The 25483-nt window shown below is 37.5% G+C and overlaps 1 protein-coding gene across 5 annotated transcripts in view; it reads left to right on the plus strand.

The window, feature by feature from the left end:
* Nucleotides 1-25483, plus strand: part of IQCH (IQ motif containing H) — a 359480-nt gene that overhangs the window by 27948 nt on the left and 306049 nt on the right. For 3 of the 5 annotated variants that reach the window (XM_007479608.3, XM_056808700.1, XM_007479609.3), the window contains exons 2-3: nt 2635-2754; nt 17400-17494. In XM_007479608.3, the coding sequence (XP_007479670.2) occupies nt 2635-2754; nt 17400-17494 (215 nt within the window). Of the gene's footprint in view, nt 1-2634; nt 2755-17399; nt 17495-25483 lie in introns of those variants that run through there. The other 2 variants (XM_056808701.1, XM_056808702.1) reach the window with 1 other exon arrangement.

Genomic DNA, 25483 nt, shown 5'->3' on the forward strand with positions numbered 1-25483 from the left:
CCCTATTTATACATTACATTTTCTCCACATATTAGTATACATAGATTGATATAAATGTAGTCCTTATAGAAGAGAGTTTGAGTAAAAGAAGAAGATAACATTTTCCCCTTTCCTTAATATTTACCTTTTCAGGTATTCCTTGCTCTTTGTTTTTCAGTATCAAACTTTCCACAGAGCTCTGGTCTTTTCTTTGCAAAAAGTTGGAAGTCTTCTATTTTGTTGAATGCCCATACTTTCCCTTGGAAGTATATAGTCAGTTTTGCTGGGTAGCTGATTCTTGGTTGAAGACCCAGCTCTCTTGCCTTTCTGAAGATCATGTTCCATGCCTTACGATCATTCAGAGTAGAACTTGCAAGGTCTTGTGTGACCCTGATTGGCATTCCTTTATATCTAAATTGTCTTTTTCTGGCTTCCTGTAGGATTTTTTCTTTTGTTTGATAGCTTTGGAATTTGGCAATTACATTCCTGGGAGTTGTCTTTTGGGGGTTTAGTGTAGAAGGTGTTCTGTGAGCTCTGTCAGTGGCTGTATTGCCCCCTTGTTCTAGAATCTCTGGGCAATTTTCTTTGATTATATCTTGTATCATGATGTCGAGTTTGGTGTTTATTTCTGGCTTTTCTGGAAGTCCAATTATTCTTAAATTATCTCTTCTCCCTCTATTTTCCAGATCTGTCGTCTTCTCGGTGAGATATTTAATGTTCTCTTCTAATTTCTTGGTATTTTGGCTTTGCTTTATTAATTCTTGCTCTTTTACACGATCGTTGTCTTCCAGTTGCCTGATTCTGGCCTTTAAAGCCTGGTTTTCCTTTTCACTTTGGTCAAACTGGTTTTATAGATGTGTGAATTTCTTTTGCATTATTTCCCACTTTTCCTCCCAGAAGGCTTCCATCTTTTTGGTCATTTCTGATTCAAATTCTTCATGGGTTTGTGGAGAGTTTCCATTTCCTTTGGAAGGTTTCGGAGCATTTTCTTGCGTATCGTCTTCTATCTCCTCTGTATTTTGTATTTTGGCTCCATAGAATGTGTCCAAAGTCGCCCCTTTCTTCTTATTTTTCTTGGGATTTTGGGGCTTCTGTGCTTCTGTGGAGTTTGCCATCTCTGAATGTGGAGGATTAGCTTTTCTTATCTCTGTCTGGTGCTCAGAGGCTTTAGTCTTGGGCAGATTGTCGGTTCTATGAGCTTTCCCTGGGTTAAATTGAGTATGCCTTAAGGCAATGACTTTCACTGGAACTGGAATGGAAGGGTTGGACCAGCGGGCCACACTCTCCCCCGGTTCTCTCTGTTTCCCTGCTGCTAAGGTGCCCCCTTGACTGGGTCGGGTTGCTTTCCGGAAGTTGCCTTCAGAATAGCTGGCCGTGAGGCTGTTTCGTCGGCCCTGAGGGTTGCTGTTGTTTCCGACGACCCTGCTCTCTGAGGGGGGCGGGGCCTTGGCTTCCCAGAGCCTTGGACTCTGCGCTCCTATCCCTTAGGTCCAAGTGATCTCGGGTTCTGGCTTTTGAGGGGGGCCGTACCTTTTGATCCAGGTCCAGGTCCAGGTCCAGGAGGAGGATTCCCAGGGTCTGTGCTGTTGATCGTTTTGAATTTCGGCGCCTTAGGAGCTTATAGTTTGAGATCGGTTGGGAAGGGTTTTCCGGAGATCTGAACTTTAGCTTTCTCTAAGCCGCCATCTTGACTGGAAGTCCCTACTCCCATACTTCTTAAAGAGCTTTACAGAATCCCAATCAGGTGACAGATTTTGCACAAAATAATTTTTTTGGTAAAATGGCTGATTAAGATTCAGAGAATGAATGACAGGGCAGGATGGTGCAAAAGAAAGAACTTTGGATTTGAAGTTGAAAAACCTGAGTTTGACCCTTGGCATGTGTATACGGTTGAATACTTATTTAGATTCTGACATTTAGTTCTTCTACCTATGTAAAAAGGAAGAAATAATATTTACAATGTCTGTTTCATAGTGTTATGATGAGAGCTCTTAAATCTAAAGCATTGTAAAAAAGTGAGTTATTATTGTCATTAGAAGTTAATGACCATTTAATCTTAGGCAATCTCATAAATTAATTCTCCTTAGAATAGAGGCCCCTTGAAAGCAGCAATTACTTCATTTTTGTCTCTTAGTCCCCAGTGTTTATTTTAGCACATGCCTTATATGTAAAATGCACCTAATAAATATTGTTCAAATTGAATGGAACTCTTGATTTTTCCACTTTAAGTTTGCAGATGACCAGTTTACTTATGATCTCCAAGCTATTATTGCAGAGGTAGTTAACAACCTATGGAATAAGAAAGCCATTTGACAAAAACTGGGTATCTAGGAGAAAGAAGAAAAAGTAGAAAGTTGCTGGGAATTTTCATTTTTTATAGTACTCAATTCTGACAACAGGGCTAGAATTTCAACTTTCATTCAAATTTGGGCATGGGGCAACTATTGTTCTAAGCACCATCACATAATCTAGGCTGTTTCATTTCATTTACCAATCCAAGTCACATGATATAAGCCTTAAATACATACATAAACATACACACATGCATGTACCCATGCATACATGCATGCACCTATGCATATGCCTGAGTTGTTCTAACTAGAAAAAATTATATAATTTTAGTCTTTAATATTTGATGTTTTCCTCTGTCTCCAGGTTCAAGAAGATCTTCATCAACTAAAGAGAGAGATAACACACCTTCCAGGGGATGGAAAAGATCTTGTTGACATGCAGGCTCTTGAAACAGCAATTGAAAGAACCAAGATGGGGATAAGAGTATGTAAATCTGTATTTTGGATATGAATTTAAAAATCATAAAGATAGTCTCTAAAAAGAAAGTTAAATTAAATTTTATGCAATTCCAGAGCCCATTATGGTACCCAAGTACTATCTTCCTTAATTACTCATAAGTCATCCTTATGATATTTTATAATAAAAAAATAAGATCATATACCAGCAATAATTTCTACAAAAGTATTTTAAGCTTGGTCAAATAAAGAATTAGAAAATAAATCATTACATTATTAAAAGTGAAAAATATATATTATACATGTATACACAAATATATGTACTAGAGATCTGTGATTTCACTATTAAAGGGAATTCAGGGAGAAAATTTCCTTTACCTATGCAGATATGTTCAAATCTGCATTTTCTGGTGTTCAGGAGTTGATTTTTTGGGGCCTTGAGAGGGAAAGGAATTCACTTTACAAGGCAGCACTCAAATCCAGACCTTCCTGAATCTCAGGACAGCTTTTTCTCTACCATACCACAGGTGTCTTGAGGATAATACAAGAAAATATATATATATGAAATAACAAATAGGAAAAGTAGAACCGAAAGCGACTATACATGGTTATTACAGATAGGCAGAAATGTTTAGGTAGTTACCTTTGTGCACACCAACAAAGACTGGGGAAGATAATATCTCCTTTTTTCCCCTACATACAAAAGGGATTATTTTAAATAATCAAATTAAAATTTGTGAGGGAAAAAAAAGACCTATAATAAAAATCAAGCCTAAAAAACTCTACTCTACTGTGGGCTAATCATAACAGATCTGTAAATCCTGTCTATACATATCTTGCTATCTGTTAAAACTTTGAAATTAAATGCTTTGAAATTTAATAGTCCAACTGCCCTGCTTTGTAGATACATTATAAAACTCAAACAATTATGAAACTCTAGTAGAGATGCTAAAAAAGAAATTGAAGTAGAAATGGTTGTCATCTTGTCTTTTGTTTTTTTTTTCTGATTTACTATATATTATAGTGGTAGTCTCTCGGTAACTGAGGATGACAATTGTCTTTGTGCGTTTTCATCTATGGTGTATAGATGAGTGTGCACAAAGACACTTGTGCGTGAAGGAGATTTAAGTGGAAAAGTCGATGCACAGAGACAGTCCCACTCTCTCCACGTTGGAAGCCTGGGTCCAGTGGCACGAAAAGTCATTACACCTGGAGACTTCCTCAGCTGCATTGGGTGGCCGTGTTGTCCTTTGTGCTCCAACACGCCCTGAGCACTCCACAGTGCTTTGCTGCGTCGCCCTCTCAGCCGTTGAACCTTCTTATTGGTTTCTTCCGCCTGTTCCGCCGAAATAGTCTTCACATGCTGGGTGAGCAAAGCCCTGGTTCACCAGGGGTCCACGATGACCCGGTGGCTACCCTCACAAAGTTTAGCTGGCCTGTCAAAGCCGTTGCCCAGGGTGTGGCTGCTGCTGCATGCTAGCAGCTACTGGGAGCCACAAGTGAGAGCTGGGTGTCAGGTGAGGGTCAGAGGCTGGAGAGCTGCCCTAAGAGGGCACGACAAGCCCTCCATACCAGAGATACTACCCCTCCCTGAGCACCCCATACACCCCACTATATATTAATGAAAACCATAAAAGCAATCATTCTAGAACAGTGATTCTATTATCTGCTGTGGTCAATAATCAGTGCTTTATTCCTGAGCCTGTTCCTGAGCCCCTAGTCAAGGTGTTCTTAATTTTTTGTTTTTGGTGGCATTGATCATATTGTCAGCCTTCTGAAGCCTATGGAATCTTCAGAATAATGTTTTTAAAGGTATGAAATAAAATACGTAGCATTACAAAGAAAACCAATTTTTTTTAGTTAACATTAACATTTTAATGTATTAAGATCCTCTTGCCTGGACTATCTCCTCTGGAAGAAACTAAGCCACTGACATGCTTTGCAGTGATTTATACAACTCTGTAATTACACCTATCCAAAAAGCAAAGTAGTGCAAGTTTCTCCATAAAAACAGAGTAGGCCAAAATGGAAATTCTCCAATATATAGCTAAACTATTCAGCAATCAATAAATATCCTTTCCATTCCTTCCCAGGCAGCTTGATCTCATTACTTTGACTTGCTTCAGTAGAACCACTTTCCTGCTACCCTACTATTGACTTTGTCTCATGGATACTTTCTTCCCTTCTTTGAATACCAGTAACCATAAAAATAATTAGTCTAATCCCCAGATTTTACAACTAAGGAAACTGAGACCCAGGGAAGTAAAGTGACTTGTATAAGATCACATAGATAATTGGTAGAGTCAGGACTTGAATCTAGGTATTTTTACTTTAATCCCAGAACATTAAACTTCTTTATTCAATCTAAATTGTATTTCCCAGGGGCATTTGAAGAAAGAGTTTCTTTCCAGTGACCACATAGGTCAAAACATACTAATCTTGAGATTCTGGGAGACCTTCCACTGTTCTCCAATATGAATTCTAAGGCCTCGAATAGGAACTTAGGCAACACCTGATTCATCTGAAGAATATTTCACCCTTCTCCAACTTAGATATAGAAGAGAACTTTTTTTTTTTAAACCCTTACCTTCCGTCTTGGAGTCAATACTGTGTATTGGCTCCAAGGTAGAAGAGTGGTAAGGGCTAGGCAATGGGGGTCCAGTGACTTGCCCAGGGTCACACAGTTGGGAAGTGTCTGAGGTCAAATTTGAACCTAGGACCTGTCTCTAGGCCTGGCTCTCAATCCACTGAGGTACCCAGCTGCCCCAGATGAGAACTTTTTAAGGATAAAGCAAAGTAGTCTCTGACATTGGAGGACCACTGAAACTTGCTCATCCAAGAACACTTTAAAAAAACCCAACCTTACTTTCTGTCTTAGAATCGATACTAAGTATTGCTTCCAAGGCAGACGAGCAATAAGAGCTAGTCAGTAGGGGTTAAGTGACCTGCCCAAGGTTACACAGCTAGGAAGTATCTGAGGCTAGACTTGAAACCAGGACCTCCCAAATTCAGGTCTAGTCCTTTATCTACAGAGCTATATAGCTGCCCTATAATACTTCCATATATAATCTACAAATTTACTCCAGACACTCTTCTTTACCACAATCTCAAAACTGCTGGTACAGATTTATGGAATGTTTCTGCTTCATGACTTGTTATATTAAGTTTCCTTCTCCATCATGTCTTCAGCTTAAATTGCTTATATGTAAAACATCTCCTTGTGATTGATAAACCATTATCTGTATGCTCCTTTTTCATACTGCCCCACCTATCCCAGCTGGGTGTCCTCAATGCCTCTCTTGAATATTGCTTTAGGAAGTCTTTGCATGGATCTTCACCACCATTTTGATCTTACCAATCAGTTGGCTACGAACATTATAAACTGTTGACTCTCAGGCCTCTAAGGGAATGAGGCCAATGAGCACCAGTAATTAAGAGCAATCGATGGAACCAAAGAATACCCCTACACCCCATTCCTACAAAAGAAGTTTCAACTTGTGATCAGGAAAAGTAAACCACAGGTTTTTATTGGGACCCAACCTAAAAAACATATGGATGCCAATTCCAAAGGGCAAGATGATATCAAAACCAAGGAGTCAGCAAAGGGCCTGGCAGAGGCAAAGCATTAAAAAGTAGAGCAGAGAAGTAACTAGGTGGCCCAGTGAATAGAGAGCTAGGCCTTCAGAGAGGGTTCTTGGGTTTAAATCTGGACTCCGATACTTCCTAGCTATATAACCCTGGGCAAGTCACTTAACCCCAGCTGCCTGGCCCTTATTGCTCTTCTGCCTTAGTATTGATTCTAAGACAGGAGGTAAGGATTAAAAAAAAATTTTGAGCCATGGTTGTCAGTAAGAGAATGGGTGATCTCATTTAATGTCTCTACCAAAGGCAGTATTCTCAAGTTATTCATGGCCTCTTTCCTCTGTATCAATATTGCTGTGGGTCAGTACATCCAATGTCCTTGGTCCTATTTCTTTTCTTTCTTTCTTTTTTTAAATTAAATTAAATTTATTTTATTTTTTTAAACATTATTTTATTTGGTCATTTCCAAACATTATTCATTGGAAACAAAAATCATTTCCTTTTCCTCTCCCCCCTCCCCCCAAACACCTCTCCCATAGCCGGTGCATGATTCCACTGGGTATCACATGTGTTCTTCACTCGAACCCATTTCCGTGTTGTTGGTATTTGCTCTAGAGTGTTCAATTAGAGTCTCTCCTCAGTCATATCCTCTCAAGTCAAGCAGTTGCTTTTCTTCGGTGTTTTTACTCTCACAGTTTATCCTCTGCTTGTGGATAGTGTTTTTCTCCTAGATCCCTGCAGATTGTTCAGGGACATTGCATTGTCTCTAATGGAGAAGTCCATTACCTTCCATTGTACCACAGTGTATCAGTCTCTGTGTATAATGATTTCCTGGTTCTGCTCCTTTTGCTCTGCATCACTTCCTGGAGGTTGTTCCCGTCCTCATGGAATCCCTCCAGTTTATTATTCCTTTGAGCACAATAGTATTCCATCACCAACATATGCCACAATTTGTTCAGCCATTCCCCAATTGAAGGGCATCCCCTCATTTTCCAATTTTTGGCCACCACAAAGAGTGCAGTTATGAATATTCTTGTACAAGTTTTTTTCATTATTATCTCTTTGGGGTACAAACCCAGCAGTGCTATGGCTGGATCAAAGGGCAGACAGTCTTTTATCGCCCTTTAGGCATAGTTCCAAATTTCCTCCAGAATGGTTGGATCAATTCACAACTCCACCAGCAATGAATTAATGTCCCTACTTTGCCGCATCCCCTCCAGCATTCATTACTTTCCATAGCTGTCATATTAGCCAATCTGCTAGGTGTGAGGCGATACCTCAGAGTTGCTTTGATTTGTATCTCTCTGATTATAAGAGATGTAGAACACTTTTTCATGTACTTATTAATAGTTTTGATTTCTTTGGCTGAGAACTACCTGTTCATGTCCCTTGCCCATTTATCAATTGGAGAATGGCTTGATTTTTTGTACAATTGATTTAGTTCTTTGTAAATTTGAGTAATTAAACCTTTGTCAGAGGTTTTTATGAAGATTGCTTCCCAATTTGTTGCTTTCCTTCTGATTTTAGTTACATTGGTTTTGTTTGTACAAAAACTTTTTAATTTGATGTATTCCAAATTATTTATTTTGCATTTTGTGACTCTTTCTAAGTCTTGTTTGGTTTTGAAGTCTTTCCCTTCCCAAAGGTCTGACATATATGCTATTCTGTGTTCACCTAATTTTCTTATAGTTTCCTTCTTTATGTTCAAGTCATTCACCCATTTTGAATTTATCTTGGTGTAGGGTGTGAGGTGTTGATCTAAACCTAATCTTTCCCACACTGTCCTCCAATTTTTTCCAACAGTTTTTATGAAATAGTGTATTTTTGTCCCAAAAGCTGGGTTCTCTGGGTTTGTAATATACTGTCCTGCTGAGGTCACTTACTCTGAGTCTATTCCACTGATCCTGCTTTATAATATAGTCTGATTTCTGGGACTGCAAGGCCCCCTTCCTTTGTATTCTTTTTTCATTGTTTCCCTGGATATCCTTGATCCTTTGTTCTTCCAAGTGAACTTTGTTATGGTTTTTTCTGAATCAGTAAAAAATTTTTTTGGAAGTTCAATGGGTATGGCACTAAATAGATAAATGAGTTTGGGTAGGATGGTCATTTTTATTATATTGGCTCGTCCTACCCATGAGCAGTTAATGTTTTTCCAATTGTTCAAGTCTAGTTTTAGTTGTGTGGAGAGTGTTTTGTAGTTGTGTTTATATAGTTCCTGTGTTTGTCTCGGGAGATAGATTCCTAAGTATTTTATTTTGTCTAAGGTGATTTTGAATGGGATTTCTCTTTCTAGTTCTTGCTGCTGAGTTATGTTGGAAATATATAGAAAAGCTGATGATTTATGTGGGTTTATTTTGTATCCTGCAACTTTGCTAAAGTTGTTGATTATTTCGATTAGCTTTTTGGTTGAATCTCTAGGATTCTTTAAGTAGACCATCATGTCATCCGCAGAGAGTGATAACTTAGTCTCCTCCTTGCCTATTTTAATGCCTTCAATTTCTTTTTCTTCTCTAATTGCTATTGCTAGTGTTTCTAGAACAATGTCAAATAATAGAGGTGATAATGGGCATCCTTGTTTCACTCCTGATCTTATTGGGAATGCATCTAGTTTATTCCCATTGCAGATGATATTAGTTGATGGTTTTAGATATATACTGTTTATTATTTTTAGGAACGACCCTTCTATTCCTATGCTTTCTAGTGTTTTTCTAAAATTTGATTCACCTCTTTTACCTCTTTCTTGTTTATTTTTTGGTTTGATTTATCTAAATTTGATAGTGGTTGGTTCAAGTCTCCCACTAATATGGTTTTACTGTCTATATCCTCCTTCAATTCTCCTAGTTTCTCTATTAAAAATTTGGATGCTATACCATTTGGTGCATACATGTTGATTAGTGATATTTCCTCATTGTCTATACTCCTTTTTAACAGAATATATTTACCTTCCCTGTCCCTTTTGATCAGGTCTATTTGTACTTTGGCTTTGTCAGATATCATGATTACAACTCCTGCCTTCTTTCTATCAGTTGAGGCCCAAAAGGTCTTACTCCAACCTTTAATTCTAACCTTGTGAGTGTCAACCTGCCTCATATGTGTTTCTTGAAGACAACAAATGGTAGGGTTTGGGGTTCTAATCCAATCTGCTATTTATCTACGTTTTATGGGTGAGTTCATCCCATTCACGTTCAAAGTTATGATTGTCATTTGTGGATTCACTGGCATTTTGATACCTTCCCCTAGTTCTGACCTTTCTTCTTTAGCTATCTCCTTTTGAACCAGTGATTTACTTTAGGTCAATCCCCCTAGTCCCCTCCCTTGAGATGCTTCCCTTTCTAGCCCCTCCCTTTTTGTGCTCCCTTCCCCTCCCCCCTCCTCTTCCCTCCCTTTTTATGCTCCCCCCCTTAATTTTCCTTTCTTTCTTGCCCTAATGGATAAGATAGAATTCAGGGTCCCACTGGATCTAGATGTTCTTCCCTCTCAGATTTAATTTCATTGAGAGTAAGGTTTAAGTAATTCCACTTCATGCTCTCTTCTTCTCCTTCTCATATGAGAGTTCTTCCCCTCCCCTTCCCATGTGTATCTTTATATGGGAAAGATTATTCTATTAAGTCCCCCCCCTATTTCTTGAAGTAAGTCTTAGTATTATCGACGGTTCCCCCCTCCCTTTTCCTTTCTTTGCCCCCACTTTCCCCAAATCATCTTAATGCCCCAATCTTTCCCTATGCATGTTTCTTCTAACTACTCTTATGATGCTACAATTTTTGTAGAGTTACACAAAACATTTTCCCCACATATTAATATATATAATTTGATGTAAATGTAGTCCTTATAGAAGAGAATTTGACTTAAAGAAAAAGATAAGGTTTATCTCCTTTTCCCTTTCTTTCATATTTACCTTTTCATGTTTCTCTTGCTTTCTGTGCTTGGATATCGAACTTTCCACAGAGCTCTGGTCTTTTCTTAGCAAATGCTTGGAAATCTTCTATTTTGTTGAATGCCCATACTTTCCCCTGGAAGTATATAGTCAGTTTTGCTGGGTAGTTGATTCTTGGTTGGAGACCCAGCTCTCTTGCCTTTCTAAATATCGTGTTCCATGCTTTGTGGTCTCTTAGTGTGTTAGCCGCTAGGTCGTGTGTGATCCTTATGGGAGCCCCCCCTATATCTGAAGCTCCTCTTCTTGGCTTCTTGTAGGATTTTCTCCTTTTCTTGGAAGCTCTTGAATTTGGCAATTACATTCCTAGGGGTTGTCTTTTGGGGATTTAGTATAGAAGATGTTCTATGAACCCTTTCTATTTCTATTTTTCCCCCTTGCTCCAGAACGTGGGGGCAATTTTCTTTTATAATCTCCTGTAGAATAATATTGAGTTTATTGTTTATCTCTAGTTTTTCTGGGAGACCGATAATTCGGAGGTTTTCTCTTCTCCCTCTGTTTTCCAGATCAGTGACCTTCTCAGTGAGATATTTTATGTTTTCTTCTAATTCATTAATTTTTTGGGTTTGCTTTATTGATTCTTGCTGTTTTATGATCTCACTTTCTTCGAGTTGCTTGATTCTGGTCGTTAGGGACTGGTTTTGCTTTTCAGCTTTGTCTGCCCTTCTATTGGATGCTTCGAGCTCTTTTTCCAATTGAGCAGTCTTATCTGTCAGACTGCTGATCTCTTTCTCCCATTTTTCTTTCTAGGTTTCCATCTTTTGGGTAAGCTCCAGTTTGAGATCTTCCAGAGCTTGTTGATAGTTTCCATTTTGGGAGGCATGTTCTGATTTTTTTTGGATTTCCTCCTCAACCTTGGGTACTTCCACCATAAAAGTTTTCAATAGTCACCTTTTTCCCTTTCTTCCTGGAGGCTTGATTTTGGGCCATGTGATCCATCCCTTTGGTGGTTTTATTCCCCTTTCCTTTTTGTTCTGGGGTCTGGGTGATATGGGCGGGTTTTCTGTGAATTTAGGTTGCCTCAGACTAGTTCTTCCCAGTCTCCAAGGTTTCTTAGAGTGCTGGGGCCCTGATCACAGCCACACTGCCCAGGTGTTCACCTCCGCCCAGATAATCAGCGTGTGGTCCGCCCCTGGTGTTTAGCTCCGCCGAGATGTTCAGCGCAACCCCCCCAAGTACAGCTCCACTGACCCCTGTGCTCAGCGCCGGGTTCTCCCGTGAAACCGCCCTGAGTCGTTTTTTCCTGGCAGTCCCCAGATCCCAAGGACCCTGGAGTTCCCCCCGAGACAGAGACGTTCCCCACTCACTCGCTGTCCCAGTGAGCACTCAGGTAGCTCACTCTGGTTTGGTGGGGGAGGTGGGAGGGGGGAAGGGCGGCTCAGTTCATGTTTCTGTGCAAGCTTTTCCTCCTTCTTATTATAGTGTGGAAATGTTCGAACCCCACATACCTTTGCCTCTGTGGAGTACTGGGGAGTATTGGGGTGTCCTTCTGTTCCTTCAAAGGTGATTTTTATGCTCCTTTGATGTAGTCTATTTCGTTCGGTGCCGGGGAGAGGAAGCGTGTGGCGTCTAGATTGCAGCCATGATTACCCAGAAGTCGCTTTCTAGTGTTTTTAATAGGAATGGGTGTTGTATTTTGTCAAAGGCTTTTTCTGTGTCTATTGAAATAATCATGTGATTTTTGTTGGTTTGCTTGTTGATGTGGCCAATTATATGGATGGTTTTCCTAATATTGAACCATCCCTGCATTCCTGGTATAAATCCTACTTGATCATAGTGAATGACTCTTCTGATCACTGTCCTATTTCTTATATGTTAACATCACTGAGAACACTATATCTCCTTGGGAGTCAAAGTTATGGCTTGATAGGAAAGTGTTGCTGAAATGCCTTTTCTAAAGCTATGAAGATGACATTGTGAATGAGTTCCCATGTCTTCTCTTCTGGACTAAATAGCTAATTGGAATACCAGGTACTGGAAGCATCCTTATCACCTCTGTGAGTGTAATATCTCCTAGGTTTTCCTCATCTGTTAGATCTCTTTGACTGTCTACTATTACTGAGGGTATGTTCCAAACACTGGATAGTTCAGGGTTGAATTAATCCTATCATGGCAGAGCCTGGGAAATCCAGGAAGGATTTGTAGATCTACTAAACCATCTAAGAAATATCTACAAGAAAGCTAAGCATATTGTAGCAAAGTAGAGTAATCCTAGCCATATGAGACCACAGGATTCACTGAGGTACCAGTTTCAAGGAAGGACTATCCATAGAATGTAATGGAAGATTTTTAGGTGAATATTCGATATCTAAACATTTCCTGGGAGTATGAGAGCAATCAGATTCTTATTTGCACACCACTTTGGCTGCCCATAATATGTACTCCAAACTGACAAAGAAAGGATTCATTCAAGTAGTCACTGAATGGATTGTGGTACTGAGGTTAAATAAAGTAAAAACCCAGAGATAGAACTCATAATTCATATCAAGGGACCTTTTTAGATGAATGAAATGATTAAAAATAGAATTGTGCAATGGTAAGTAGGTCTAATAAAACTATGAAAAAATGAATCTTTATCTGGAATGCTATGAAGAGTATATCCCCCAAATAAAATTGGGATCCTAGTTGGAGATGAATTACTAGGAAAAACCAAAGAACCAGAATATGACAGAAATGAAATAGGTGAGTTGGTAGCTTTTGCAGCAGAGATTGATGAACCAATAGCCCTCAGTCATAAAAGTCTTGAAAGAAATTTCCAAAGGTTCCTTGGGAGAATGTTGGATGGACCACCATAGTTTTAATGATAAGCAAAGGCTAAGATACTGGAATATTTCTGGATAACTTGAGCAAGTTAATATCTACCTGTACCCAGGATAATTCTTTGCAAAACTTTCCAGAGTTGATCTACTAAGGCAGGATTGTTTCAGACAAGGTGACAAATTAGAATCTGTTAGCAGGTGCTGGCATAGTCTATTATGATCTTTTACTCTGTTGGGGATTAGTCTCTTTTGGTCCCTTACCCTGTAAGAGGTAGTGAAACTGAAAACTGGCCATTTTATAGAGAAGCAAGGGCATAGGATGCTGGAGTGCTTAGAAAAATCCCATCCTGGCCAATGAGGATTATCAAATTGCAGATGCCTTTCTGAGTTTCCTGGCCCAGGATGCCTTTAGTTGCTTATTGATTGATTGGTGCTACAGAATGAAGGCTTGCTAAATTCTGCTCAGAGATGCTGAATTTAGATCTTCTGTCAATTGATTAAAAACTGCCTACTGGGCCACACATATTGCTTTGGCTGTTTTAAAGAATCCATCAGTGAATTTTGGGAGATGTTTGCAGACCCTCAGTGGTAGAAGGTTGCTTACTGGCAGACTTGGATTCTAAAATAGCCTGACCATGAATAGTTTAGAGGAAACCAGGCATCATTAGGGACATCTATTCCCTTTATTTCTATATTTCACCCCTACTCTAGTCCTGGGCCATTCCAGAACTTACCTAAGGATGCTTGACAGCTCACACAGCTTGATTGAGAATGGAGTCACCAACTCTTTTCATTCTGGAGAGATAGAAGATCACCAAAACCCTGCCTCCCCTATAGTCCATCTAGCATGAGTGTTTGGCCTACTGAGTAGATCCAGGCACTCTCAAGATTTTCTAATTATCGACTTTAGGTAAGAGTTTTTTCAGACATTCTCTTCTCACTGGAAATCCATGCTATTCATAAAGAACTATAAGATCATAAATCTATAGGTATAAGGAATCTTGGAGGTCATCTAGTCTATTTCCCCTATTTTACAGATGAGGAAGATGAGGCCTAGTAAAGATGAAGAAGTGGGAGGCTCAGGCTTTATAATAATGATCAAGGACTTAATACCATTACTATTACCATTTGTTATCTTTTCCTGCTTACTTAACTTGTTGGGCCAGTTTCATTAGTTTGGATATCTGGGGAATCACATAGAATGGCAATAAGTAGAAGACTCCCTTGTGACTGAACTATGAGCATAATGATTCTCCCCCTCGGGCTTTGTCATGTGTGCATTGTGTTCCAGAATTAATATGTGAAATATGTATCATATAGTGGAAAGAGAACTAGATTGGGATTTAGTTCATATCTCAATCTTATGGCCTTGGACAAATCAGTTAACCTCTCTTAGCTCTGGATTTCTTAATCTTTAAAATGAGGAGAATTAGGCTAGAAAGGATCTCTAAAATCCTTTTACTTCTATTAATAGTGTAATTGAAAGACATAATGTTCTATCCCTTAGTTCTTGCCCACAATATTGCACATTTGAAAAGTCTTGACCTGCGTCTGTCACCTGAAATTCTATGCCAAGCTGGAAAAGGGCTTTTTCAATCTTGCAGGAAGTTGAGTTCCTGTGGCATATCATCCCCTCCCAGGGTATTTGAATGGACCCAAAGTTAACAACACCATCCTTGCCACTCATATTTCTTTGAGGCCCAGAGATCTCAAAAATTTGGAAGCTTTGCAATCTAACTTTAATGATTGATCTACTTTTTTCTCAAGGACCACATTACCAGCGGCTTTGAAAGTGTTAGTTCTTCCATTAGTTATATGAAATCCAACAGATCCAAGAAATGTTAACATGTCTGATGCTCCTAGAATAGTTGAAAGAAACCTTGTGATACAGTGAAAAGACCATTGGTTTTCAAGGGAGAAAACCCAAGTTCAAATCCTGCCTTTGCCATTTACTATCCACGTGACCTTGGGCAAGTCATTTAATTTCCCTGAGCCCCACTTTTCCTTATCTATAAAATGTGGGTTTGGACCAAATGACATCTAAGATCGCTTCCAGCTCTAATGCTATAATCTTAAGTTGTCTAGTCCAATCCTTACCTGAAGCATGATTTGTCCAGAGGATACCTTTACCTTTATGCCCAGGCCACTTTTTCCCCACCTGAAGTGGACCTAGTCCTATTGCAACCTTGCACATGTTTTGTTTAGTAACTCTTCTTTGTGGAATAAGAAAACATGATCTGCGAGAGACTCCTAACCTTAATTCTAACCATATTCAAGATCTGATAATATTACTTATCATCTACCATTTTTACTGAGTATATTCTTCCCCTAGACTTATCCTCACACCAGAAGAATTCTTAGTATTGTCCTGTCCTCATTTGCCCTTAATCAGGCATAGGTGAATAGTGTCTGACTGACCACAGTATAAACAAGTTCCTTCCATAATATGCAGGTCCTGTTCAGGTGGAGCAATTATGGACTATTCTCACCTTTAAACAATATGGATTCTTCTCACTGATCTGAAGTGCCAAGAACTTTGATGGCTGGATTGACTTGAACTTTTGGTGTGAAATACAGCCCCACTTGTTTAATACATGACTTCCTATCCATTCCTATTTCTGTTTCACCTGTCTTAGTTTAATTTTCTGCATACTAACTCTACTCCTTGTTCTACTATGTACCTCTCAGATTGGGAAATCTTTTCTGTGCCATCCACAGGTCAGTAACTCTTAGTTATAGATTATCTGTCATTCAATGCAAGCAATGTGAAGAGATGCCACCAGAGCTCCATCTACTGGTCAGTCCCTATTTGGAATTTGGCAAAACTTAATTTGTGAAATTCTAGGGTATCACCATTTATCTTGGGAGGCTGTAATAAAATTGTATTAAAAGTTCTGAGGGAAATGTGTACATATGTATTTCTGTATATATACACTCAAAAATGTGGACATTGAAAATCATTTATCAAAATATTAAAAAAGGAAACAAGTTCCCAAACCCCAATTTAAGGATCTCCTCCTTAATAGTGTAATTTTCAGAAAAGGTGCTGACCTACATGAGAAGAAGTTGTTCCCTCATTTGGGAGTGCTCTATACCACTGAAATATTAGGTCAAATTCCTGGTTTTATATATGCCATGCTACAGCTATGTGATATTCATGAAATCATTCAAACACAGTATGTTGTAATAACTGCAAAAATGTTGGGAACTATTGTTCTAGATCCTTGCCATGTCACTAAAAAGTTTCATTCCAGGAATAGATTATCTTAAGGTGTCTGGCCAATAAAGCTCATACATTATAGTATAATGAGTTTCTACCACATTTACCTAGGATAGAGAAATTAAACAATACCAACAATACTATTTATATACTTATATTCCCAATAGCTTAAGTAGTCTGAAGATAATTCATTAATTTTCATCATCATCATCATCATATTAAATAAGTGGGAAACAATCATTACATCAATTTAAAACAGAAAACAAAAACAGTAAAGCTTCCTCTGCATTACCCATAGAACTAAGGGCAATTTTGATTTCAGTTTTCACATGACTGCTATGAGTACAGTGACTATCCAAAGTAAAAATTGGAACATACAACCTAACAAAGGAAATTATTCCTTTGAAAAGTCCCATTAACAGTACATTTTCTTTTCTTAAAATCAGGACTATCCTGGGAAAATTAGGAAGTGGGGATACTGTCCTAGTGAGGCAAGGCTATAGGGACTGAATGAAAGTTGTATTTCAAAGGAGGCCCCTATATATCTATCTGGCAGAGCCAGAACTCCTATTTTCCATCCTTCTGACCTTTCTCCATACTTTAACTATGCCATTTTATCTGCATGATCTCACTGCCTCCTGAGTCTTTGCTAAATGTAAGAAATGTGGGCTATGCTTTTGCCCTAGTAGCCTAATGCATATACATTGTACTAAATTGCCTCACAGTGTTAGGACTCTGGACCCCGCTGGAGACATTGGATCGGCCATCAAGGACATCTTACCCAAGGGCCAGATATTTCCTCAGATGCTTGCACAAAGCTTATATTGGAGTCACTCTAGAGGAAGGGCACTTCTTCATGTCTATATTGCCTAGTAAATTCAGAGAACCAGTTAATTCAGTTATTTTCCTATACATCCCATTTCTGAAGTGGAGTAGGAAGATACTATGACCAAGCTTGGCTCTTAGTTGGTTATTACCCTTTTGGGGGTAGTTAAAGTAATTTGGCCTTGAGTCGTCTAATATTACCTTAGGCATGTAATAAACACAGTGAAATGCATTGCATGTCTTGTCTTCTGGCTTAATTACAAGATTCAGAATGTTAACCTAATGAAAGTAAATGGACTGAGTAGAGCATCTCAAAGTCTACTATAATGGCAAAAATTTTATTTTTTTCATAACAGATACATGTTGAGAGCTATTTAAGTACTGTAAATCAACATGTGTTAACGGCACCTATTGAAGAAGAAGAAACAATTCTTAAAAAGACTACTAAACGGTGAGTAAAAGACATTTTATAGTATAAGTTAATGTAGACTAATAGTGAAAAGGTAACTTTTTTCACTACAGAAGACATTTCTACCTCAAATTGTCTGAGAAGTGGACAAATAATTGTTATTTAAAACTGAATGATTAAATTTGACCTATTGTGTAGAAGCAAAATTTCCCTAGCTTTGCCCATAATTACAGTAAGACATTTTTAGAAAAAAATTATACTATTTTTTATAATAATATCAATAGTGACACATTTGCAGAGCATAATTTGTTTCTAATGATTTGGGGGATTGCTCTACTTTAAAGTTTGACTAATATTGACTTTTAGCAAAACTAGTTAAAACTCTGCTTCCTGGGGACAATAATACCAGCTAAGATCTGGGGACAATGGAAAGAACATTGGCTTTAGAGTCAGAAGACTTGGGTTCAAATCCTGATTCTGATGTTTATTATCTAGGTGAGTTTGGCAAAGTCCTTAGGTCTCAATTTCTTCATCCATAAAATTAGGGGATTGGAATAGAAGGCCTTTAATAACCCTTTCAGTTCTAAGTCATTGATGCAATAAAATCATGCCATACTTTATTGAACACAATATTTTCAGGGTTACAAAGCTAAATTCAGAATAAACTAAAAACAAGAAAAAAAAGTCCTGAAATATAATTTGGATTTTTTTCTCTTTTCTTTTATAACCCTTACTTTCTATCTTAGTATCAATTTTAAGACAGAAAAACATCAAAGACTAGGCCATTAAGAATAAGTGGCTTGTCTTGAATTACATAGTTTAGAAATATCTGAAGTTAGATTTGCATCTAGGTCCTCCTGATGCCACACCTGGTGTTCTATCCACTACTCTACCTAGCTGCCCTTGAAATATTCTTGTGTATAAGATTTTCTAACAGGTCATTGTGTTAAAAATTGGAAGATAGTTTAGGAAGAAATGGCTTTCTCTTTTTCTCACCTTTAGCCTTCTAGAAAGCAGTATTTTGGTAGGGTCATGTTAGGCTGAGGATCTGGCCCTCAATTTCAAGGGCTCAGAGACTCAATTTTATGAGTCCACTCAGAGGTTATCAGGCTCTGGGGAATTAATTTGCATAAACCATGTTGGCAAGCTGACCAGTCAACCAGAATGCCAATTCATTAACTGACAGTGAGAAATGTAATCGCCTAGAGGACCAGTTACTTCAACTGGCTGGTCAGCATAGTCTCTTTCCATTAGGAAAATCTACTTGGGAAACCAGATTTAAAAACGGAATGTTATTAGTGAGTAGAATGTGAGAGTAAAGGCAATTACACAATCTTAATGGATGGCACTATTGTGCTGTGATTTTCTGAACCACTTATCTCTGGTAGAGGAATAGACTTGGCCAACAAGGCATGTCCCACTGCTTGGTACATACCTTTACTAGGCTGAGCAAAAAGGATGCTCTGTCTTAGGAAGCACTGAATAAATCCTGACGGTCTATGCAAACCAGCTGGGGGAAGCTAGGTAGCACAATGGATAGAGTGCTGAGTCTGGAATCAAGAACACTCATCTTCCTGAATTCAAATCTGGCCTCAGACATTAACTGGCTATGTGACCCTGGGCAAGTTACTTAATGCTGTTGGCCTCAGTTTTCTCATCTGAAAATAAGGTGGAGAAGGAAATTTCAAACTACTCTAATCTCTTTGCCAAGAAAACCCTAAGGAGAGTCATGAAGTCAGATATGACTGAAATGACTCAACTACAATGATAACAACAATGCAAACCAACACCTTGGTGCTGCTTTGATATTGCTGTAATGGAAAGAACAGAGGATTTGGAGTTTGAAAATCTATGTTTGAATCCTGCTTTGCTAACTATTAGATGGGAGAAAATGACTTAATAAGTTCAAAAAGATAATAATAATTCAGAGCATGATTCAAACATGAATCTATATTCTATTGTATTTTCTTTGTTCTGTTGACATTTTAATCTGGTTGTTGTACTCAGGAGGACTATAGGCTGGATGTTTGACCCCTCTACTATAGTGGACAGGGCATGGAACTTGAAGTCATGGCTGATGGGTTCAAATTTTGCAAACAGAATTATATGACCATGGGTGAGGCACTTCAACTTTAAGATTCCTCCATTGTAAAAAATAGAGGTAATAATTACAGTATTTCCCTCACAGATGGTGTGTATCAAAAGAGTTATGTCTGCAAATCACTTTTAAAATCTTAAAGCTTTCTATAAATGTCAGCTGTTATTGGGAAATACTAGTTTTGCTTTCTGAGATTAATGATGACTCTGGCATGGTCACCTGCATTCAAGCAGTAGCTGGAATGTTTCAGGAACTTTAACTGGACTTAGAGGCAGCTCAGGAGTCCAAACTGGCATTTTTGAGAAGAGCTTCCATAGGCCTCAAGTAGTGGGTGGGACCATAGTGTTCTTAAAGGGTAGGAACTGGACTCTTTTCTTACTTAATGTGGCAGGTGGTGGGACATTGGTATCTATCACGAGTAGTAATGTTATAATAGCCACTAAATGCCATCCATCACCACATTTTTGTTAAAAGTACATTTGGTTTTCTGTCCATGGGAATAATTTATTGAACTTGGTCAGCTGGCTCATGTCAAATGCAGAGCAATATAATCTTAGTTTTTTAATAAATTGCTTTGCTGAAGATACTTTATATAGATGAGGCTTCAACCTTGCAGCAAAATAGGTAATGAAATTTAATAAAATTTTTAAAATACTGAAAAAAATCCTCCTTGACTAAGGAGGACATTCAGCTGCCCTTGAGTAATTTGTTCTTCATCTTCTCTGATTTGGAGGATAGCTTTTCTGTTGGTTAGGGCCTGGACTTGTTGTTTGGTATTGGGCTTCCTGGATTAAGGAGTATTTTGAAGATTTTTCAGGTTTAGGTCTTATGGTCTTAGAGAGCAGAAAAGATGCACTTCTGACTACTGCTGCTGAGTAGAGACTTAGTGAAGGCTGTCATCATAGATTTGGAGCTGAGACAGTAAAAGTCATCTAGTTTTATTTATTTATTTATTGGAAAATTTTATTAATTAGTCAATTTAGAACAGTTTTCATTGGTTACAAGAATCATATTCTTTCCCTTCCCTCCTACCACCCCTTCCTGTAACTGATGTGCAATTCCACTGGATTTTACATGTGTCCTTGATCAAAACCAATTTCCATGTTGTTGATGTTTGCACTAGGATGTTCATTTAGACTCTACATCCCTAATCATATCCTCATTACCCATGTAATCGAGCAGTTGTTTTTCTTCAGTGTTTCTACTCCCAAAAGTTTTTCCTCTGAATGTAGATAGCATTCTTTCCCATAAATCCATCCAAGTTGTTCAGGATCACTGCATTGCCACTAGTGGAGAAATCCATTACATTCATTTGTACCACAGTGTCACAGTCTCTGTGTATAATGTTCTCCTGGTTCTGCTCCTCTCACTCTGCATCAATTCCTAGAGGTCATTCCAGTTCACATAGAATTCTTCCAGTTCATTATTCCTTTTACCACAATAGTATTCCATCACCAACATATACCACAGTTTGTTCAGCCATTCCCCAATCAATGGACACCCCCTCATTTTCCAATTTTTTGCCACCACAAAGAGAGCAACTATGAATATTCTTGTACAAGTCTTTTTCCTTATTACCTCTCTGGGGTACAAACCCAGCAGTGCTATGGCTGGATCAAGGAGGTAGACAGTCTTTTAGCGCCTTTTGGGCATAGTTCCAAATTGCCCTCCAGAATGGTTGGATTAATTCACAACTCCACCAGCAATGCATTAATGCCCCAGCTTTACCACATCCCCTCCAACATTTATCACTTTCCTTTGCTGTCATGTTAACCAATCTGCTAGATGTGAGGTGTACCTCAGAGTTCTTTTGATTTGCATCTCTCTAAATTATAAGAGATTTAAAACACTTTTTCATGTGCTTATTGATAGTTTTGATTTCTTTATCTAAAAATTACCTATTTATGTCACTTGCCCATTTATCAATTGGAGAATGGCTAGATTTTTTTTTTGTACAATTGATTTAGCTCCTAATAATTTGAGTAATTAGACCTTTGTGGGAGGTTTTTGTTATGAAGATTCCCCCCCCCCCAATTTGTTGTTTCCCTTCTAATTTTGGTTGCATTGGTTTTGTTTTTACAAAACCTTTTTAATTTAATGCAATCAAAATTATTGATTTTACATTTTGTATTTTTTTCTAATTCTTGCTTGGTCTTAAAATCTTTCCTTTCCCAAAGATCTGACATGTGTACTATTTTGTGTTCACCTAATTTGCTTATAGTTTCATTCTTTATATTCAAGTCATTCATCCATTCTGAGTTTATCTTGGTGTAGGGTATGAGATGTTGATCCAACCCCAATCTCTCCCATACTGTCATCCACTTTCCCCAGCAGTTTTTATCAAATAATGGATTTTTGTCCCCAAAGTTGGGATCTTTGGGTTTATCATAGACTGTTTTGCTGAGGTTACTTACCCTGAGTCTATTCCATTGATCCTCCTTTCTGTCTCTTAGCCAGTACCATATTGTTTTGATGATCACTGCTTTATAGTATAGTTTGAGATCTGGTACTGCTTGACCCCCTTCCTTCACATTTTTTTCATTATTTTCCTGGATATACTTGATCTTTTTTTTTCTTCCAGAAGAACTTTGTTATGGTTTTTTTTTCTATTTCAGTAAAATAGTTCTTTGGTAGTTTGATGGGTGTGGCACTAAATAAGTAAATTAGTTTGGGTAGGATTGTCATTTTTATTATGTTAGCTCATCATACCCATGAGCAATTAATGTTTTTCCAATTATTTTGATTTAATTTTAATTGTGAGGAAAGTGTTTTATAGTTGTGTTCATATACTTCCTTTATTTGACTTGGCAGATAGATTCCTAAGTATTTTATATTGTGTAGGGGGATTTTAAATGGAATTACTTTCTACTTCTTGCTGCTGAGATGTGTTGGAAATATATAGAAATGCTGATGACTTATGTGAGTTTGTGTCTTGCAACTTTGTTAAAGTTGTTGATTATTTCTTCTAGCTTTTTAGTTTATTCTCCAGGATTCTTTAAGTAGACCATCATGTCATCTGCAATGAGTGATAGCTTGGACTCCTCATTGCCTATTTTAATACCTTCAATTTCTTTTTCTTCTCTAATTGCTACTGCTAGTGTTTCTAGTACAATAATAGAGGTGATAATGGGCATTCTTGTTTCACTCCTGATCTTACTGGGAAGGCTTCTAGTTTATCCCCATTGCAGATGATGTTTGCTGATGGTTATATATATATATGCTGCTTATTATTTTTAGAAAAGGCTCTTCTATTCTATTCCTATGCTTTCTAGTGTTTTCAATAGGAATGAGTGTTGTATTTTGTCAAAGGCTTTTTCTGCGTCTATTGAGATAACCATGTGATTTTTGTTGGTTTGCTTGTTGCTATGGTCAATTATGTGGATGGTTTTCCTAATATTCAACCATCCTTGCATTCCTGGTAAAAATCCCACCTGATCATAATGAATAACCCTCCTGATCACTTTCTGGAGTTTTTTTTACTAGTATTCTATTTAAGATTTTCGTATTAAGGAGATTGGTCTATAGTTTTCTTTTTCTGTTTTTGACCTGCCTGGCTTTAGAATCAGTACCATATTTGTGTCATAAAAGTAATTTGTTAGAACTACTTTGTTTTTCCTGTCAAATAGTTTGTATAATATTAGGATTTGTTTTTCTTTGAATGTTTGATAGAATTCATTTGTGAATCCATCTGGTCCTGGGGGTTTTTTCTTAGGGAGTTCTTTGATGGCTTATTCAATTTCTTTTTCTGATATGGTGTTATTTAGGTATTCTATTTCTTCTTATGTTAACGTAGGCAATTTATATTTTTGTAAATATTCATCCATATCACCTCATTTGCCATATTTATTGTCATATAATTGGGCATAATGATTTTTAATGATTGCCTTAATTTCCTCTTCATTAGAGGTGAGGTCTCCCTTTTCATCTTTGATACTGCTAATTTGGTTTTCTTCTTTCTTTTTTTAAATTAGATTGACTGGTACTTTACCTATTTTATTTGTTTTTTCAAAGTACCAGCTTCTGGTCTTATTTATTAAATCAATAGTTCTTTGACTTTCTATTGTATTAATTTCTCCTTTAATTTTTAGGATCTCTAACTTAGTTTTCATCTAAGGATTTTTAATTTGTTCACTTTCTAGTTTTTTAATTTGTATGCCAGTGACCTCTGCCCTCCCTAATTTGTTAATATATGAACTTAAGGATATAAATTTCCCCCTAAATACTGCTTTGGCTGCATCCCATAGATTTTGAAAGGATGTCTCGTCATTGTCATTTTTTCAATGAAATTATTAATTGTTTCTATCATTTGTTCTTTAACTGAGTTTGGAAAATTGTATTGTTTAATTTCCAATTAATTTTTTATTTGCCTCTCCATGTACCCTTACTAATTATTATTTTCATTGCATTGTGATCTGAAAAGGTTGCATTTATTACTTCTGCTCTTTTACACTTGTTAGCCATGTTTTTATGCCTTAATACATAGTCAATTTTTGTGAATGTACCATGTGCTGCTGTATTCCTTTTTGTCCCTATTTATTTTTTTCCACATATCTACTAACTAAATTTTTAAATATTTCATTCACTTCTCTTTCCTGTTTCTTAATTATTTTTTGGTTTGACTTTACCTAGTTTTGATAGAGGAAGGTTCAGGTCTCCTACTAGTATAATTTTTCTATCTATTTCATCCTTGAGCTCCACTAGTTTCTCCTTTAGAAATTTGGATGCTATGCCATTTGGTGTAAACATGTTGAGTACTGATATTTCCTCATTGTCTATACTGCCTTTTATCAAGATGTAATTACCTTCCCTATCTCTTTTAACTAAATCTATTTTTACTTTGGCTTTGTCAGATATCATGATTGCAACTCCTGCCTTCTTTTTATCAGTTGATGCCCAATAGATTTGGCTCCATTCACCCTGTGTATATCTGCCTTCCTCATGTATGTTTCTTGTAGACAACATATTGTAGGATTTTGGTTTCTAATCCACTCTGCTATTCACTTGTGTTTTATGGGTGAGTTCATTCCTTTCACATTCAGAGTTATGATTACCAGCTGTGTATTTCCCAACATTTTGACTTCCACTCCTAGTCCTGCTGTTTCTTCTTTCACTATTTCCTTTTACACCAGTGTTTTGTTTTTTAATCAATCTCCCTAGTTCTCTCCCTTATTTTATTTCCTTTTCTACCCCCTCCCTTCTTATTCCCCTCTTATTTTCTTTACAGTCTTTTTAAACTACTCCTTCACTCTCTCCCTCCCTTGTATTATTTCCCTCCCCAAAAGTCCGTTTTTTACCCTTTTACTTCTCTATGGTGTGAAAATCAATTCTCTGTCCCAATGGATTTTATTGTTCTTCCCTCTTTGAGTCAATTTCAATGCATGTAAGTCTTAAGTATTTCATGTCACCAACCTCTTTACCCTTCCAGTGTATTGGTGTTCTCCCCCACTCCCACCATGCACTTCTTTATGATATATAAATTTACCCCGTTTTGTTTCTTTTCTCATTTCTCTTAGTATTAGCCTCTTTTCCCCCTCTTGTTTTAAATATATTTATGCATACATACACACATACATATACACACATACATATTTATGTCTTGGAATTTCATCCTATACAGTTTGACACTATTCCCTCTAATTATAATTCTTCTAGCTACCCAGGTGATAATAACAATTTTTAAGAATTACAAATATCCTCTTTTCTTTTAGGGATACGTAAGTTTTTGTTTTTGTTGTTGTTGTTGTTTTGTTTTTTCCCCTTTCTTAATTACCTTTTGGTGTGATTCTCTTGAGTTCTGTGTTGTGACAAGGAAATCACTTTAAAAGACTGATATATATTAATTTAAGGTTGCCAAGGAATTCAGCTATGTAATTCCTAAATGAAACTCAAGTCAGCAGTCAACCTTTTATGGAGTTTTTAATTACAAACAGGAG

Source organism: Monodelphis domestica, chromosome 1, assembly GCF_027887165.1.
Source record: "Monodelphis domestica isolate mMonDom1 chromosome 1, mMonDom1.pri, whole genome shotgun sequence".
Lineage (NCBI taxonomy): Eukaryota > Metazoa > Chordata > Mammalia > Didelphimorphia > Didelphidae > Monodelphis > Monodelphis domestica.